This window comes from Hylobates moloch, unplaced genomic scaffold (assembly GCF_009828535.3).
Source record: "Hylobates moloch isolate HMO894 unplaced genomic scaffold, HMol_V3 SCAFFOLD_44, whole genome shotgun sequence".
Lineage (NCBI taxonomy): Eukaryota > Metazoa > Chordata > Mammalia > Primates > Hylobatidae > Hylobates > Hylobates moloch.
Genome location: NW_026652319.1, coordinates 328,750 through 348,642, shown reverse-complemented (window position 1 = coordinate 348,642; position 19,893 = coordinate 328,750). Strand labels below are relative to the sequence as shown.

At 36.6% G+C, this 19,893-nt stretch overlaps 1 protein-coding gene across 6 annotated transcripts in view; it reads left to right on the top strand.

The window, feature by feature from the left end:
• LOC116463605 (interaptin-like) overlaps positions 1–7,527 on the top strand; it is a 219,127-nt gene extending 211,600 nt beyond the window's left edge. For 5 of the 6 annotated variants that reach the window (XM_032146789.2, XM_058434759.1, XM_058434756.1 and 2 more), the window contains one exon: positions 5,620–6,253. In XM_032146789.2, coding sequence (XP_032002680.1) covers positions 5,620–6,030 — 411 coding nt within the window. In that variant the 3' untranslated portion in view covers positions 6,031–6,253. Of the gene's footprint in view, positions 1–5,619; positions 6,254–7,460 lie in introns of those variants that run through there. The other variant, XM_058434757.1, reaches the window with a different exon arrangement.
• The last annotated feature ends 12,366 nt before the right edge of the window (positions 7,528–19,893 follow it).

Below are 19,893 nucleotides of genomic sequence, written 5' to 3'. Positions count from 1 at the left end.
ATGTTTAATCAGTATACAGAATATGGCACACACTTCTCTGGTAATTCCATCTATGAGAATGGAGAAGCCAAAGTACCAGCAAGTAAATTACCGAAAAGTAGTTCTCAGTTTGGGGACATAATAAAATTAGAATATTTACGTCTTTTTTAAAGAGTAAGAGGGTAAAGGGAGGTTCTCCAACCTCCAGCAGGAAACATGGGGAGGATCAGGAAAGCTTTTAGGGACAGGGACTATACCTAGGCTTGGTTGGCAGGGAGGATGAGTGAACTGAGAACCGGAGAACCTTAGCCTTGGGCCATGGGGCAGAAGGGGGCTCAGACTGGGAGTCTCTGTGGTGAGGAAAATACCAGAAAGTTGACAGAATGAGAAGATATATTGAGAAATTTTTGTATATTTAATTAGTGCTAGTTAAATTTTGTATGTTTCATTAGTGCTAATTAAATCTAAATTAAGTTGGATTATTGACTTAGAAAAGTAAATGTTGAATACTTTGTCATCATGGGCTCTTCCTCTCTGTCCTGAAAATCTGCCTCTGAAGCATATCAGTCTGAGGGATTATTGCCCTCTGTTGCTACAACTTTTGTTTGGATATGTCTACTGCAGTTGGTTTTATTATGTTTGTAAGCAGGGAAACATAATTTTGAAAACAACCAGGCTGACATCCATCTTACTTGTTTCCTGGAAATCTTTTCAGATTCTCATTCTTGTCTTACCAAAAGGCCATTTCCACTAATTTTGGGCAGTGTTTTGCACTGATCAGATTAGTTGAACAGAAGCCTAGAAGCCTTTGAATGGAAGCTGGGAACATCCTTTGCTAACTCCCACTCATCTTTCTGGTTTCCACACTTTTCCACAGAATTTCCTTTTACCTCAGCTCTCCACCCACCTGGCCAACCACCCACTCACCTTGAGATATATCCAGTTAAGGCTGGTGGAAACTGTAATCTGATCATTCCATGACTGATTCAGATCTTACTGGGTCTAAAGCATGAACAAAGCCATCTATCTGTGATTGTTCTTCACTGAGGAGGACTTGCTTTCCTGGCATGTTCCCCCCAAAATTGTGCCAAATAAAGCTGATTCCCGTTGCAGATGGGAGTCTTACCTTCAGAACAATCAAGTTACACAGTAAAGCCTTCTCTCCCTTCTTCCACTGTTTTTGGAATTGAAAGCAACCCAGCTGTCTCTAAGAATAAAAAGGAAAACAAATATAAAAATAAACCACTCTTACATTGCAAGGAGTAGGGGAAATTGGCTACTTTTTAATATTAGAAATTTCAAACATATGGTGAACTAATTTATATTTTCATTTTGACATTTTTCTTCTCAGGGGAGGGCAATTAAGCCATATTTTAAGCCCATTCAAAGTGGGCTTATTCTGAAAATGTTGTAGTGATATCTATAGATCATGCTTACCACCAATCAGCAGAACTTAAGGATGCAGGAATGCCTAGTTCTCCCCTGCCTAGACCACCTGACCCAAGGGACACTTGAGATAAGGACTTCCTCCATGAACACTTGGGGCTCCTACTGTCCTCCCTGGCTCCCATCTTGCTCAACTTCAGGCTGTTTTCCACAAAGCTGGCAAAGGGATCTTCCTTTCATGCAGATTTGATCATGCCAGCCATCTGCTTGAAATAAACTTTCAATGACTCCATGTGAGCCTCAGAATTAAGTCAAAACCCTAGTATTAGCACACTAATAAATTTTCTCTTGATCTGACCCTGCTCACTCTTCCCTGTATCAGTCCTGGTCTCTCCTCCCTGTGTGCACCTGCCTGAGTCATATTAAGCCATATTTCATCCCAAGGTGTGCCTCTTCTTCTCTCACTGCCCACTCTGCCTTGAAAACCTCATTGCCCCTTCTTCACCTGGCTCATGCCTTCCTTTCCATTTTGACTTCCAGTCTAGTTACAATCCAATGATTCTATTTTTGCCATGTTAAAATATGGCCAAAGATAATTTTATCTAAAACATAGAATACTATGCATGATTTTCAGTCTTACTGAACATATTTCATCTTGCACATTTGTCCTTGTTGCTCAGTGAAAACACATTAAAATTCTGCAACAATCCAACCTTCATCTTGACTAAATTGCTGAAAACTAACCACCAGCAGATGATTCTTTTCACGTATGATGGAATTTTCCACTAATGTGTCTACTTACTCTAGGCACATCCACATATCCTCTAGTCATGCCTTATCAGACTACACCCCTGAAATAGCAATCCCCTATATTTCCATTGTTTTATTTTCATTTTTTAATCCCATAATTGAATAGATTATAAATCTGAATTGCCTATTGAACAAAACAGAGTTATAATCTCAATTTTAGAGGAGGAGGTAATGGTGGCAGATGATATGAAGATATTGTGAGGTTCACCTAACATTTCATAATGTTTTGGCACAGAAAAGAAGTATCAATTTTGGATCCTATTTTCAATTCAGGGGTCCTCCTGGTTTGGGAACTAATAGAAGAAAGAGAATTAATCCTTTGTTTTGCAAGCTAATAACCTTGAAGAAAGATGAGTTGCAGAGCAGTGGGCCCCAGACAGTCAGCAGCTCTTCCCCTACCCCGCTGGCTGGCCCCATTCACTTACTTTGGAATATGTCTAGTCAGTGTTCGTGGAAACTGTGTAATCTAATCCTTCCATGACTGATTCAGACTTCACTGGGTATAAAGCATGGGTACACAGTTCAGCTTGGAGTCTGCCAGGACTTTGCTCCCATTGAACTTGCTATGAGGACATCTTTTGGCTCACTCTACCTTTTCATGTTCTCCTTAGTGGAATGTCACTTGCCTGAAATAGCTTTTATGTGACTTGCTTTTTGGTTGTTTTCTCCAGATCATTACTCCTTTCCTTTGAGACTTGAATTTAATCTTAGTAAATTGATTAAATGTTATTTTTAATTTAATTGATTTAATTTAATTGATTGAATTTTATTTTTCTTATAAGGAGAGCTCTTGTCATCACATCCTCCATCACTTTATGATTCCATATTGTTGTGCCTGTTATTCATGTCAGTGATATGTTGGCCTCATTTTTCATTACTTTTTTTTCTTTCACATATTCAAATAAAATTAACTCTTTCACATTGCTTTCTTAATTAGCGATATTTTTATACTAATTTATTGAAAACCAAGCCACTTGATATGGTTTGGATCTGTGTCCCCACCCAAATCTCATGTCAAATTGTAATGCCCAGTGTTGGAGGTGGGGCCTGGTGGGAGGTGTTTGGATCATAGGGGTAGTTTCTCATGAATGGTTTAGCACTATCCTGTTGGTGCTGTTCTTGTGATACTGAATGAGTTCTCATGAGATCTGGTTGTTTAAAGTGTGTGTAGCGCCTGCCCCCAACTCTCTTGCTCCTGCTCCCGCCATGTAAGATGCATCACTATCCCTTTGCCTTCCACCATGACTAAAAGCTTCCTGAGGCCTCCCTAGAAGCAGAAGTTGCTAAGCTTCCTATACAGGCTGCAGAATCATCAGCCAATTAAATCTCTTTTCTTTATAAATTGCCCAGTCTCAGGTATTTCTTTATAGCAATGAAAGAATGGACTAATACACCACTTTAATAACTCCAACACGTTGCCAGCTTACTCTACTAGTAAACAAAAAATATAATGGATTGGGTCTTTCCCCGACTTTAAAAGAAACTTTGATTAATAGAACCTAGAAAACCTGGGCAAAACCAGATGAAAATGTCCTGCTGTTTTTTTGGTTTTTTTTTGTTTGTTTGTTTGTTTTCTCAGTATCCTGGGAACAAAATGGTCCCTGCATGTTTGACGTAATCAATTAGACAACTAATTTAGGCATAGGCAGCATGGAGCAGGGCTCTGAAGGTGAGCAGGGCTCTACTACTTCAGAATGGAGTTACTCTCAGCAAGTTACATAACAGCGTGAGCTTCAGTGTCTTTATTCGTCAGATATAATTGTTGGGAGCAGGAAATAAGATGACACCTAACATGGAACCTTGTTAATCTTCCTCTCTAGTCCCTCCTCCCCTGCCTTTTCCACAACTGTTTCCGCTAGAGTTAATGAGAACTAGGTGATAAAGCCACAAACACCATCCTTGCTCTCTCCAGTTCCTCCAAAAAATAAAAATAACTGGAAGCAAGTAATTAACCCATGATTTTTTTTAAAAATGTGTGTCATGTAGTAAATAAATCATATATGTAAATGATGAGTATTTGTTTGACCCAGGAATGCAGCTTTTATAGAAAATTACTGTGCAATTGGCTAATCTGGAATTGCACCATATTTTTCCATTTTGATTACCAAATTTGGAATTGAATAGAGTTCTGTCTATAATCATGAGAAACTCAAAAACAGGAAGATACTACTTTCCCTGGTGCTTTGTTATTTAGTTCTACTGACAGCAGATTAGTCAGTCAACCCTTAGGGAGGATGTTTTCCACTAAGAAGCAGACTTGGGAATGCCTTGGCTGTTTTTACAAACAAGCTAACCCAATGGAAATTCATTTTTGAGTTGATGAATCCTATAGCACACTCATTTTACTTGTGTTTACTTACTAGGATACTGCTTTGAATTATTTACTTTTCAACCTCATTTTTGGCATCATAAAGACATGAATGTCAGGATACTGGGGAGATCCAAGACTTAATTCTTGCCATGGGACTTGAAATAATTTTGATGAATTCCATAGACGAAACATAGGTAACGCCTCAACTAGAAATGCAGAATTTCAGAATTTCAAAGAGACTTAATTATCTCTAGTCCAGTCACACATTTGAAGCTTAAATTTCCTTCAGTACATCCCTGTCAAGTGAGATTCAACCCTTCAGTGTCCTCCAGATAGATCTATTAAAAAGTTCTTCCTTATTTTAATCCCCACAGCTTTCACCTTGGGTCTAGATTCTATTATGGACATAAAAGGCAGTTCTGCTGAAACCTACGAAGGTACAAACTTCTTGAGGGCAGGGACTGTATTCACTACAGCTTCTAGTAACTTAGTAAATGATTGCTGAATGAATGGAATTAATAGCAGAAGATCCTTTCTATTTTGGGTATTATCTTATAGAATGGCAAATGAGGATCTTATTTAAGTTCCACTGAGAAAGCATCATATGAGAACTGATTTTATTGTTTCAACTCTATAGCTGATTTTTTTATTCTTTCAATCTTATACTTCAAGCACTTTTACCTGTTTATGTTATTATAGTATACCTTTACTGTAAAAGAATATATTTAATGACTCTACAGCTGTTAACTATTGAGTATTACATGTGCAGAGCATACTGTCTGCGACTTGAGGCAGAGAAGTTGAAACCCCACTGAAGTTAGGTATTAGAAGTCCTGGGTTCTAACACCAGCCGCACCACTAACATCTGAGTAACCCTGGACAGGTCACTCAATCTCTGCAGTTCTTGACTCCTCATCTGCAAACTGCAAGGGTTGAACCAAATACTTTCTTCAACTTCTTTCCACCATCACAGATTATTTCTGTTCTTGACTTGTCTGTCCCATGAGGTAGAGTGTCAAAGAATACAGACCTCTGATTTCCAGTTCAGTTCTCAAATTGTATTGTCAGTAACTATCTACTTATGTACATTGTTTAAAGCTAAGTCTGCTTTCTTTTCCCCTCTCTCTTTTCAGAATACTTTTCTTCAGGAGACAGTGCGTAGAGAATGTGAAGAACGCTTTGAACTGACAGAGGCTTTGAGTCAAGCCAGAGAACAGCTCCTGGAGCTCAGTAAGCTTCGTGGAAGTTTACCATTCTCACCGTGTTCCCTCAGCAAGGGCAGCCTAACCTCCCCTGCTGCAGCAATCAGTAATCATGGAGAGAGAAGCCTTGCAAGACTGAACTCTGAAAAACGAATCCAAATTCCCAGCCTGCGTGGGGTGTCAAAACCCACCACTTTCCCAACCTCAGATAAGCCGAAAAGGGTTAGCTCAGGCTTGCCCATTCTCCCCCAGCCACAACCTCCCAGGGGTGGAGCATCTTCAGCCAATGAGACTAGACAGAGACTGGCTGCCATGCTTAGGAGAAGGCGGAGTCAGCAATGATCCAAAATGAGGAGCAGGAAGCTCCTCACAGCGTGCACGCTCTTTCAGAGAGTGCCAGGAATTCACTGTAACTGAGAATGACAAAGATAAAATTATTTTCACAGATCAGGAAGGCATACCTATAGATATATTTAACAAAAGACTGTAAAAAGCTGGAAAATTGTGAAGCCTTATTTTTCAAGAGGGTTTTGATAGAGTAGCAGATCATTAAGTTGTTGGTATTCCAGAGGTTTGATTTCTATATTTATGTTGGAATGTGCTCTATGAATATAGCCTTTTAGAGATCACAGGTAAAATTTTTCACCCATAGCATTTTTTCCATTTCTTGTGCCACTACAGGCAGATATATTTCCACAAAAAAAATAGATTGTTTGAGTTTTGTTGGTATGTGTTCATTTGTTTGTTGAGCTGAATAGGTTAAATCGATGTAATAAGTATTCCAAACAGAAAAAAAAAGTGCTTATCTAATTAAAATTAGATAATCTCCAAAATCCTTAGTTCAGGTAGTTTCAGAGCTCATCAACATAATCAAAAGCGTCTTTTCCTCACCTTACAATCTCATTGGTTAATCTAATTTCTCTGTAGGCTAGCTCAGAGTTAATGATAGATAACCTTCAGGAAAACAATCTTCTCTGAGTGGCTGGGGACCTTCTAGAAAAACAGATGGTAATGTCAATTCAAGGAAATGGTAGTTTATTTCTCGAATTATATAGATTATTTTAGTAAACAAAGAACCTGACCATATTGATAGATATTTTCTACAATGAGTGCTTTTTGGTACTCAGAGTTAGGTCTTTATTTGACCTTGTATTCTCGAACCATTGGGAAAAGAACTAATTCAAGACAGTTTAATAAAGTTATACAGAGCTAATTTGGGATTCAAATTTTATTACCCCTGAAAATGGGTAACTGGTTAACGTGTTTTCTATTTTCAGAGTGAAAAAGTAAAACCAGAAGCCAAATCATCTATTTTATTTTAAACCTGCAGACACTTCCTGTTTCTTAAAACACAACTCTTTGCCTTAGTCTAGCGTTCATCTATGTTTTTCTCCATCTAATAGAAGTGTATTTTCCTTCAAAAACTAACTTTACTTAAATACTCCATCTGACTGTATGATGAACATACAGCCTTCCTATTCCCATATTAGAATAATAGTAACACATTTAAAATATGCTACATAAAATTCTCTGCTATTTGACCATTTTATTGATCATAGAATTCAAAGGTATTTGGGATCCCTTCCATGTGCAAAAGACGTAAAGTTACTAAACAAAATCAAATTTATTTCCAGTCTTCCAAAAGATTAGTCTACTCTATTAATAGAATATCTTAACCTCAAAAAAATTCCACATTAGGTCCACTGATTTGCCTGACTAGTTTAAGTATGGCCTCTTGTGTTAAGAGTTGAATGCTTACTTTCATTTTGCAGAGACTGGCATCCCTTGTAATGGCCTTTGACAAGAGAGCACAACATCATTGAAGAATGGCACTGGGTGGATCTTAGAAGTCACCCCAACTGTAATTTTACGGATAAGGGATAGATGCCCAAAGAGAATGTGACTTGGCTAAAGTAGTACAGTTAGTTAGTAACAACTAGAACCAGAACCACAATCACCTGACCCAAGACTTTCCACCTCACTGGAGCTTCCCAAGCCTCCGTCATGACCTTTGTCAATAGCACCTACACTATATGTAGTTTATATTTTTCCTTAAATGCACTTACTTTTTAACCGGAAATTTATGTAAAAAGTAAATTTGACTCAAGGAGAAGTAGCTATAATGAGTTTGATTCACTGTTTTTTTCTTATACACTTTGAAATAAATGTGTATCTAAGAAATGTTGGCTGGGCACGGTGGCTCCACGCTTATAATCCCAGCACTTAGAAAGACGAAGACGGGAGGATTGCTTGAGCCCAGGAGTTGGAGATCAGCCTGGGTAACATAAGGAGAGCTTGTCTCTACAACAAATAATAATGAAAATTAGCCAGGCATAGTGGTGCTTGCCTGTAGTCCTAGCCACTTGGGAGGTAAGCTGGGAGGATCCCTGGAGCCCAGGAGGTCAAGTGTGTAGTGAGCCATGATTGTGCCACTGCCATCCAGCCTGGGCAACAGAGTGAGACCCTATCTCAAAACAACAACAACAACAAAAAGTGTTAGTTGGTGCACCCTCTAAAGTCATCTTGTATAATGCCAACAGGTGACCACTGCACTGGACCTTAGGGTCTCTGATCTGTTGTTTGCATGTTTAAATTATGAGTACTCATGACATAAGGAAAATGGCAAAATCTAGTGAAAACTTTAGTGAAAGCACGAGATTATTGTGTGCAACAGTCTTTGTTATAGGGTTATACATGCTTTTTAGAGTCTTGCAATTTCAGCTCATGGAGATACAGTGGGTCTGTATCTTCAGGAACCATGGGGATAAAGTAGGTTTCTTCATTTTTTCTAAATTATGAACATATTTAGATTTGTAAAGTCACACATAAGCTTTTCTAATGGTGATGTAGACTATTACTGCAAAACCTGATTTCTCAGCTTGCTATTACATTTTTGCCTTATGAGTACTTCTGTAAATAATCACTCTGAGAATAGAATCATGATCTGCAATGAGGTTGTATTATACTCCACAAATATATCAGAGAAGTAATTCCATGAATAAACAGAAAGGTCATATTAACATTTATTTCAACCTAGACCATTTGAATGGTGAAGACTAAGCTATGTTGCCTTTAAAGAAAGACATCTTTAACAACAAAAAAAATAGCATTATAGTATGTAACCTACAGGTTAGGAACACATTCAAACTTTTCTTGATTTTCTCATTGATAAATAAGTTCCTGGCATGAGACAGTTATAAGGAATCTTAGGAAAGTAGTGAGTAGGGTGAAAAAATAAGGCTCCAAATGCATATAATGGATATTTAGTCTAATACTTTTAATTTCTCCATGGAATGATGTTTGCCATGACTTGCCATGGAAGGATTTATAGGTGTTAAGGGAAAAGATATCAAAGAAAATATTCCTTAGAGAAGTATAACCCTCTGGTTTTCTTCTTAAACTGGTATTCATGGACAAAGATGGTGAATTCTTCTAAGTTAACAGAATTCTCAAACGATTTTTAGAAGTCTTATTGAATTAAATTACTATATTTGTAGTTGGTCAGAACTACTTAAAAGTCACATTTTCTGGTAAGGGAATTGACTGAAAAAGACATTAACACAAAATTATGTAAGACTAAGATATTTTAATGTTCTGTTAGTCTGAAAGTTTTTGTCATATTTAAGATCAATTATTGCTAATTTATTTGATTATGGAGCTAGCTTTCTCAAGTTTTATCTTTTTAAATTCTTATGACTCTTACACTATTGCACTAATAGATCAACCTAGTATCCTAAAAGAGGTAACACACTACAGCTGAAAATGTTTAACCATTGCGTTGTGGTTTATGGAGCACAGGAAATCAATTTGGTATGTGCTCAAAATTTACAAATGCTATCGTGACTATAGATTATTAACCTTTTTTATTTTCATGTTTTAGGAAAATAATGTAGACCATCTCTTGCAAAGGACACCTTTAATGGTCCCCAAATCATGATAGACAATTATGGTATCATTGCAAGGGTGGTATCAATGGTATTTTGAGGAAGAATTTGACTTTTGTGCTTGAAAATATTAACCCTGTGTAATAACACATTGTGAAGCCAATACTATTGTGTTACATTTTTAGAATAGTAAATATAAATTATATCATCTTTCTATATTCTGAATTTTACATATAGAATTTTCTTAAGAACATAATAGATGAATCTGGGATACACTTTTCTATGACAATATTTACCATGATCTAGTAAGTCAAAAGATATCCCTCTGTTCCAACATTTATATAGCATAGTGCTTTATATTCATTAGGCAAAAAAATTTACTAAACATCCCTTACTCCATAAGAAACTATGTGAGAATACTGAGTCACAGTGATTAAGTAATTTGCCCAAAATAATAATAGATTAATAAATAATTTTAAACTTCTGCAGTTTCTGAACATCTTGATCCATAGATTAATACTGAATCTGTATTATTCATTCACTCATTTCTTCAACAGACACGAGGAACTGAAAAAGTACTGTGAGAGCTACAAAGAAAATTAAAGCATCATACAGATTCCCAGGAATTATACAGTATGAGGGCAGGGAGAGAGCATATATAGAAATTAGAATATACAGCAGAGGGTATTGGGTAAAAACAGAATTGACAGCAAGGTGTTATGTGAATTCACCTTTTTGCTAGAAGAATCGGGGAATACTTTAAGCAAGAATTGGCATTTACAATGGATCTTGAAGAATAGATAGGATTTATGGAAGAAGGTATACGAGGTAGAAGAAATATATAAAAAGAGTCATAAATTCTGTTTGTGGGAAATGTAGAAAACATTTGGTGAAGGGAAGTAGTGGGAACCTGAAAAAAGTAGGTTGACCTCATTGCACGAAGATGTTGAATAAGGACCTACTGCAGGCTTTCAACTAGAAGTGACATAGTGTGCATTGTTGAAATTTGGAAACATTGCCTTAGCAGGGGTGTATTGGAGTAATTATGAGATGGAAAGGCTGGAGATGGGACACTAGTTGGTGGACTAATACAGTAGTTCAGGCAAGAGTTAATGAAATTCTGAATAAAGATATTGATATTGGGGATAAACAAGAGGCAACTGATTCAAATTCTATTCAGAGAAGGGAAAGGATTTGTTCCCTGTTAAATGCTATTTAAAACCACTACCAGCCATTGCCACCTTAGCAGGGGTGCGTTTTATGAGATTGGCTCCAATTAAAGGATCAGCCCCTATTTAAGAATATTACAGCTTCTCTGAAACATGTGAAATAATAGAAACTACATTTTTATTTAGGCAACAAATGACCCTACAGACTCCGTATTCATTTTAAAAATCTCCTTAAAGTTAAAGGAAAATACTTAGGACATTTAATCTCAATAAATATCCTAAGAATTATGGAGAAAGACTGGAAATTGACCTTAAAAAGAAATAACTATCTTGGCTTAAAGAATGCAAAGTACAACTAAATGGGAAGCTTCGGGAGTAACACAGCACAATAAAACTTTTTATTTTCAATAACCATTTATGAGGGAAAATAAAGAAGACAGCAGCTAACATAAAAATAAGAGTTCTCTTAAAAATTTATAATTTTATAGTTCTGAAGGGCCTGATGTATCACCTGGTCCAAATCTGTAATTTTACTGTAGACAATAGGCCCTCAGATGGCCCTATCTAGTCACTTAGTGACTAGAATCTGACTTTTAATAAGATCCTTAGGTGATTCGTATACTCGCTGAAGTTTAAAAAGCACTGCTTATGATGTTACCACTGGCCCTGGCATATTCCACTTTTAAGAGCTGTGTATTAGTATTGAACAGAAATAGCCTTGCTGTACTCAGTTCCCTTACGTTTAACTGAAACCTGTGGTACACTGAGACCCACCCCCATATAATGAACTGTTTAACACTCTGACTCCTAGCACATGCAAATTCTACTTCTTTACCCACTGACTGTGAATCTGTAACTCTCCAGGGAAAACTAGTGCATTAAAGAAAATCAATATTCATTCATAAAAACTTTAAATATTTTATACCAACACCCAAAGCCCTGAGTCTGTAAAGAACTTACTGTTTAAAAAAAAAGTTATTAAAAAAAATCCAATAGAAACATTTTGGTTTTGATCATAAGCAACTGAATAATCTTAAAATCTAACCTCCTAACGGCATGTGTTTGGAGATCTGATTCCCAAAAGAAAATTGGTAATGCTGGTTGTCTTTTGAGGCTTGTGAGACATAGAATGCTTAGGTAACTTACTAAAATTGTGAAGAAAATATGACAGTACCATTGTTCTCCCTGACAGTAGTTCTGAATGACTTAAATATAACACTGTAACTTGCAGTATTACACATAGATGGATTTATTTCAAAGGTATAACTAACAATGTCTGAATGAGAACCCATTTAGATTCTCAATTTCAAAATCTATATTTAACACAATGAGACATTATGCTCACTTGTCTGTAAGGATTAAGTCAGCTCATCTCATGACACCACAGGGTGGCCATCTTCTTTAAATTTTTGAATTTAGAAATAATGAAAAGGATTTATTTTGTTTGCCATTAAAAAGTTTTGAATACCTATTAGCATATTTAGTGCTAATATTTAGCTTGTATGGTTATTTGTTATTACCATCAATAATTCTCATAGTTAATAATTCAAACCAAGAATTAGATAGATATGTAATTTAGAATATTGAAGTATTTTTAAGTAGAGCCTTTCACAGGACATTTGTGTAAAATGACTTAGCACTGGAAATATATTTGCTACAAAACATGAACGTCTGGCTTTGCATCGCGCCCCATTGCCAGATTTATCTACTTTCCTCCCAAGGGAGCTTGATATGGCCTAACACATGAATCTAAAGAGATACCTTCTGTCTTCTGTCTTCTTAAAAGTGAGTGAGTTCTACAGTTGTCATTTTCTATCCAGAACCTTAAATTTCTAGGGAATTAAGTTTTCTGCTAAGATTCAAGTGACTACTTTTTTTCACTGATTTAAAGCAGAATTTCTTAAAACCCATGACAGCCAAGTTTTCATTCACTATTACCAGACTTTTTTAATGGTAGAGTTGAGGTTTAAGCTGGTAAACTGTAAATAGTATCTCAAGACCAGAATCTTTTTATTTTTCCAAGTAGTACACAGTGTTCACTACAGTAACTGAGAAATGTATTTTTGGTGAGGTTAGAAAGAAAAGAATCTACCACCTTATTTAATAGCAGTGATTGGCCTGATCACACAAGGACTTACTCTACACGTTCCATGCTCCAGAATTATAAATCAATATTTTTCTAATGTACCCTGCAAAATTTTTTAAACTATGTAACTTTTGCACATTTTTAGATTAATATCTGAAATAGTTCATCCTAAGTTTAAATAGCTACAAAGAATATTGTAAAGATAGCCAGCATGTTATAAATATTGGCATTTACAAAATAAATTTATTAAGTTATTTTCATGGTTGTAAAACTTTTATTGATCTCTTAAATTACTATGAAAACATGCATAACTTTATAGAGTTATTCTAGATTGTAACACAAATGTTACAAATTTTGATAAATATTAGGCAAAGGTAAAATTGTATTAACAATGAATTTCTTGATGAGATGAATCAATATCTAACATTTTGTTTACATTGAATGGAAAAGAATGGTAGATGCAGACAAAAAGAATTGGTCTGTACATAGAATCTTATTTACTTTTTATTAATAGGAAAAAAGTAAACATCTTTAGATGAGGATTTTACTGTTTTGAACATTTCAAACAGTGTCTAATAAAATTATATTAACTACTTCATTAAATAATAAGTGCCAAGGGAAAAGACCTCAAAGAACTTTTATCCAGTATATCTTCATAGACTAGATAAAAATACATCTTCATATTTTAATCAAATAAAATGTATTTGATTAAAATTTTATTTATAAATGTTGAGTTTAAGAAAACATTGTTAATTACATTTAAAAAAATTAATGACACTAACCTATACTTCTTTGGCTATTTAAGATTTTTTTTCCAGCTAATGATGTGTCCTAGGGATTAATATCAAGAAGAAGTGAAAAGAGCTGCTTATATTTAAATGCATTGCCACAGGGGGCATTTGCAACAATAAACATTTTTTACTAATGTTGTTTTTGGCTTGCTTTCATGACACTGTCCCTCAGATGCATACTTGAACAAAGCCAGGGCGTAGAAAAGGAGAATCGTTAGTCCAAAATTGTCTATTCCCATCACTCAACTCTACCTTGTATCTGGACTGAGAAAATTTCAGTGTATACTAAAATATCATGTTTTTAGCGCTACACTTAAACAAGAATATCTATGTCAGGGAAATACCAGAAGCCCTATGAACTAACAATCATCAACTCCTTCAAGTACTCCTAGGGTAGACAGACTCCATATTAAATGAAGACCACTCTTCAACGTTCTCAAGTCAGGTCAACCAGAATCCTGTTTGCATCAGAGCGTTAGACTTTCTGGCAAAATCCAGTAGAGTACCTCAGGTCCAGGAGTTGGGCCCTAGACCTCAGATCCAAGGCAGAAGCTATGCTTCCTTCCCTCAGCCTGCCTCCACCTAGGAGTTCACTGTGTCTTTGAGGGGACCCTGAGAGCTACTGCATGTCTCATCTGGCCTCGGGCCCCACACTGCATAAGAGGAAAGTCTCTGAGTCAGCATTGGTGGTGTCCTTGTGGTTCTCTGTGACCATATCCCCATGGAACTCCTTATACTCTTAACCAGAGGGACCCCACAACTGACCAAGCCCATCGACCTTATGGAGTCTAAGACAGACCTACAATCACCAAGACAAAAGTTCTTCAATTTCCAGCCCTTGGCAGCAGTGAGAAGAGTAGTGAAAGAGAAATGTGAGACATAAAAATTGAGTTTGGGGTCAGGGAGAGCTTAAGTTCTTTGTAACTAACATGGTTACCTGAGCCAATCATTGTTAATGTCATCAAATTCTCAGTATCTATACAACTCACTGACTTGCAGAAAAAGAGATTATACTTGTTTTTACCATTTGTGTCCTAGATGTAGTACATTGGTAGGAAGAGATGGCTCTATTTGATGAAAAGAGAACTTTTTTCCATGTTTTAATGTTGTTATTGATGATTCAGATATAGTTATACAACTTAATGTTAGAGTTTGTTTTGATTATGTAGTGAAGGCCTTTGAAAATGCCTTCATCTGTAATTTGTACTTTGATGCTTTAAACTGGTCATGCATATATGTATAGAGTCTGTATTGCTGTTCTTAATTTAGTTACTGATGTCCTAAATGTTTCTTAGGCTAACTTCATAGGCACAATCTTAATTGTCCATTGTCCCCATATACCCAGGGCTCCTAGTGTTATCCCCACCCCTCCCAAGAACTAGAACAGCTATTGAAAGGGCACAGAGAAGAGTGTCCAACTAGGTCTAAGGGCACACGCCGTGATGGAGTATATGGTCCTGACTGCTTTTCAATCACAAAATCTTTATGAACTGTTCATTGTTTTATTATTTATGCCTTTTCTGGCTTCATTAATATAAAAGCAGCTAAACTTTCAATGACAAGAACTGTGTATTCATATACTATTGAAATTCAACCGTTAAACGTTGAACATAAACCTTTTTTCTAAACCTAATACCATGGGTTTCAGCATACAGATCTTCTCATAAATATTCTGAATTTTCCTGGACAAATGGTAAGGATATTGTCTGAGCAGTATTTAGATGTAGTCTTAGCCCTCCTGAGAGGATAATTTAGCCCCAAATCTAACTTATCTAAATACATGTAAAAATTGGGCAATTATACTGCCTTAGCCAACTCACATTGGGGTCAAGGTCTCACTGCAGTTCACTGAGAGGCTTTCCTTCATTACCAAAAAGACTTCCTCCCTGCTTGTTAGAAGGACTGTCTTCACAGGCATCAGGCCTTCTCCCACAGTTTGTGTTCCCACTTTAAAAGTAGTAAATAGACTTCCTGTATAAGATAGTATGACATCTGGCTAACAAGCCTTGAGGCAGCCCCTTCCAATATCCCATTAAAAGCCCTGTGATGGGTCAGGTGTGGTGGCTCATGCCTGTAATCCCAGCACTTTGGGAGGCTGAGGCTGGAGGATTACTTGAGGCTGGGGCAACATAGCAAGACCCCCATCTCTATTAAAAAAAAAAAAAAGGCCCTGTGATGAAAAAAGGTCAAAGACTCACAGCCCAAAGGCAATAGAGTATCAACAAGAATCTCAGCTGGGCATGGTAGCTCACACCTGTAATCCCAGCACTTTGGGAGGCCAAGATGGGTGGATCACTTGACGTCAAGACTTCGAGACCAGCCTGGCCAACATGGTGAAACCCCGTCTCTAATACAAAAATGAACCAAGCATGCTGGCACACGCCTGTAGTCCCAGGTACTCAGAGGCTGAGGCAGGAGAATCGCTTGAACCCGGGAGGCGGAGGTTGCAGTGAGCCAAGATCGCGCCATTGCACTCCAGCCTGGGTGAGAGAGTGAGACTCCATCTCAAAAAAGTAAAACAAACAAATAATAATAATAAAAAGAAACTGGAGCTTCATTGCTGTGCCAACTGGGTGCTGCCCCTCAAGGCACCAAAGGCCACTTTGCTGGGAACATTCTAAGATGGCAAATCTGAAAAAAAGGCTAAAAAAGTTTGTGTGAGTGGTGGTGGGGAGGGAGAGATGAGCAGTGGTGTTAGATCCTGGGATGTGGAATTCTCTCCGTGCAGCAATGATGTCAGAAGACCAAGCAGCATGTGTAGAGAAGTTGGCTATGTCGGAAGATTCCGGGTACACCACAGTAGTAGCAGCAGCAGGAGTATAGTAACAATAACATTATAGGAGCTGATAGGTATTATTTATGATGGGCAATGTATGGTGCTCAGGGCTTTAAACACTTTTAAACCTCAAGAGAACCATGTGGTGTTGGTATGTTTACTGGTTTCCTTTTACAAATAAGAAAACAGAGCTATAGAAAGGTTAGCAACTCACTCAAACTGACACAGATAAGAAGTGGCAAAGCCTGGATTAGGCAAATAGGCACGAATAAATTGGGAACTGGACTAGAGGCTATGCACATCATCTTGCCCTCCAGTTGTGCCTCTGAGAAGGAATATGCTGTTGAACCCTGAGCAAATTTGAAGACATTTCTGTGTCCTGTTTGTTGGCCAAACAAACAAACGAACAAACAAGAGCTCAGAAACTATAGCAAAAAGCATTACAGAACAAAATAAAGAAGTAGCATGTAGGACCAAGAAAAAAAAAAAAAAACCCATGGAAAGGATCCACTGTGGAATCTTATAAGGACGCTTTAGGAAGCTATTTACCGTCCTGTAGAAGCACGATATTATAGACCACATTCCTTTTTTAAAATAACACTTTCTATATTAAGTCTTGAGGTCTTGAACTTTCTGATTCATTTCTTTAAAAAAAATGGTATTTCATCTCTAGCCTTAAAAATACCAGGTCCTCCTAAATACAAAGGAGAAAAAGTATTAATATAGGAGTGAAAGGAGAAGGAGAACTAACAAACAACACAGCAGTCCACAAGATAAAATTCTCCAGATAAAGTCAAAGGCCAAATTTTACAAGAATAAAAACATGTTCTAAATCTAGTAACCATAAGAGTGCTCTTGAAAACTGTCTATAAACGTCCATTTTTGAGAGACAGGCCTTCAAAAGTTTAAAGCTTCTTTTATGGAATAAAGCCTTTTATTCCCAAAGGACATCTACTCTACTTGTTCACTGTTAGTAGCAGTATGAAATTAACACTCATGATTTTAGAGTGTGTATAAACTCCTATTGTTTTCTTATCATGCAGAGGATCTTAAAACTCTATCTTTGTTCTTCTTCCTTTGATTTATTTCTACCTTCTTATGTGCTTTCTATTTTTCTAGCTTTCTGCCCTGTCTCTTGCCATCTTTTTTTGTTTTCTTTTTTCGGTTATTCCTCTCCCCACCTCCTCTACCTTCTGCTTCTTTGGAAGCAATTATCTCTATTTTAATTTTAGGAGTTACCGTAGACATGTTAACGTGCTTGCTTAATTTCTTGATGCTCTTGGTTGCTTAAAGTTAATTTCTTGATGCTCTACCCAAACAATGCAGGAACCATAGAATACTTTATAATTTTTCATCTTCTTCCATTTTGTATTATACTTTGGCTAGTAGTTGAATTCTATATTTTTTTTAATCTCACAAATTAGATATTATTATTATTTTTACATGTAGCCAATGTTTGTTTAGATTTACCCAACATATTTATCGATTTATTTGTTCACAATTTTTTCTCACATCTCAGACCTTCCTGCATCTGGCCTCATAATCTTACTGCCTAAAGCAATTATCTCTTTCCAAAAGCTTTATTCAATTTTCTTCAATGTGCTAGATTTTATAAAAACTATTATTCCTTGCTTGTAAACTTTTTATTTCTTTAAACACATCAAACTTGCTATTTTATATTCTGAGTCTAACAATCTTTATGGATCTGATTTTACTGCTTATTGTTTTTGATGGTTCTCATTCATGGTGCTTTGTTTTCCCATGCTCATCCTCAAGGCGGGCTAGATCTTTCTCAAGGAAAGGTGACTATGTGTATATGTATTTCAATGTGAAGTTGTGTCCCTTGGAACTTTATCTATAAGAATTCTTTGAGATTGCATTTTTCCAGAGAAGATTTGCATTTGTCCCTCCCAGTTAATTATACAAACATTCTGAGACCACTTCAATTAAAATTCTTTTTTGATTTTTCATATGTGGGGGATATAAATTCATACAAAAAGCCAGGTGAGGGTCAGGGTGTAGTTACAGATTCTGAAGTGAGATTTTCTACTGCAGTCAGCCCTCTGTATCTGTGGGTTCCACATCATGGACTCAACCAACCAGTGATTAAAAGAAATAAACAATAAAAAATAACAATGCATTAATTTTTAAAAGACAAAGTTTTTAAATGCAGTATAACAAGTATTCACATAGCATTTATGTTGTATTAGGTATCATAAGTAAATCTGGAGATGATTTAAAGTATACGGCAGGAAGTATGTACATTATATGCAGATTTTATGCCATTTTATATAACGGACTTGAACATGGTACCTGTGAGAGTCTTGGAACCAATCTCTCGAGGATAGCAAGGGACAACTGTATAAATTTCAAGTGAGATTGTGTTTACCGTCGCCACTGGCCAAGGACATGCAGTGTCTCTCCACTCTGTTCTTCCCCTTCAGTGCACATGGCAAAGGCCTAGAAATGTCATAAGTTGGGCTGGGTGTGAGTAGTAGTGAAACTCTCCCTGCTGTATCTCAGTCTGTGACTGTTTAGCATATATTCCTCATTCAAAGTAAATTTCATGTTAGTTTTGTACAGAAACACCTTTTGAAGTTGCTGGGAAAATATGGCAGAGCCAAGAAAGTTGACATCGTTATTGTCTTCTGTTTGACATAGGGATCAAACACTGTATTTGTCATCTGCAGAACAATAGTATTTTGACCTTTATCTCTCTATACAGCATTTAGGCAAAAATGGACTGTGTGAAGATTTTTTTATTATACTCTGCTGAGCAGGACAGTTATGTTATGACATCAGTTTTACAATTGTTCTTTAATCTTTGTGTCAATTATATATTCAAACGTATTGAATCTCCTAAAGTAGTTAGCATTTACTAAGTTCCATACCTAATGCCTAAGTAACTACCTGGGGTATGTTTTAAGAAAACAACTCTGAACTGCCTGCATCTGCTGCTTTGTCATGCCTGGGAGAAACAGACTCTCCTATATTAATCTATGAACAATTTTAAAAGAATGAAAACCTGAGTTTATCAAGTTCATGTTACTATCTTTATGTATTGACATTTGGAAATGTCTCTAGTCATTGTTTTTCATTATCGCTATGGCTTTTAAAGCCTCCAATATAGTCATTTTGGCAAATGAGTGAACACCAGCAACTGTGTGAAAACAATGAGCCTCACTTTGTGATGCGACATGCGGAAGATATTTTTTAATTTTCTAGCAGGTGCTGGGCCATGAGTCTGACTCACAAAGATAGTAATTATACCTCTTTTCTGAAGTGAAGCATCAGAGAAAGAACATACTAAAATTAATGGAGAAAGCAAGGCTTGGGTAGTTCATTCTCTGTGTCTGGAGAATCCATGGTCTCTAGAGATTTTTTTTTTTTAATGAACCAGGATAGCACAGGCATAGATATTTGTCTTTGTGTCAAAAGCATGGACCCTTAGCAAACTGAATCTCCTCCTATCTTTAGACAATTCAAGAAAGATAAAAAT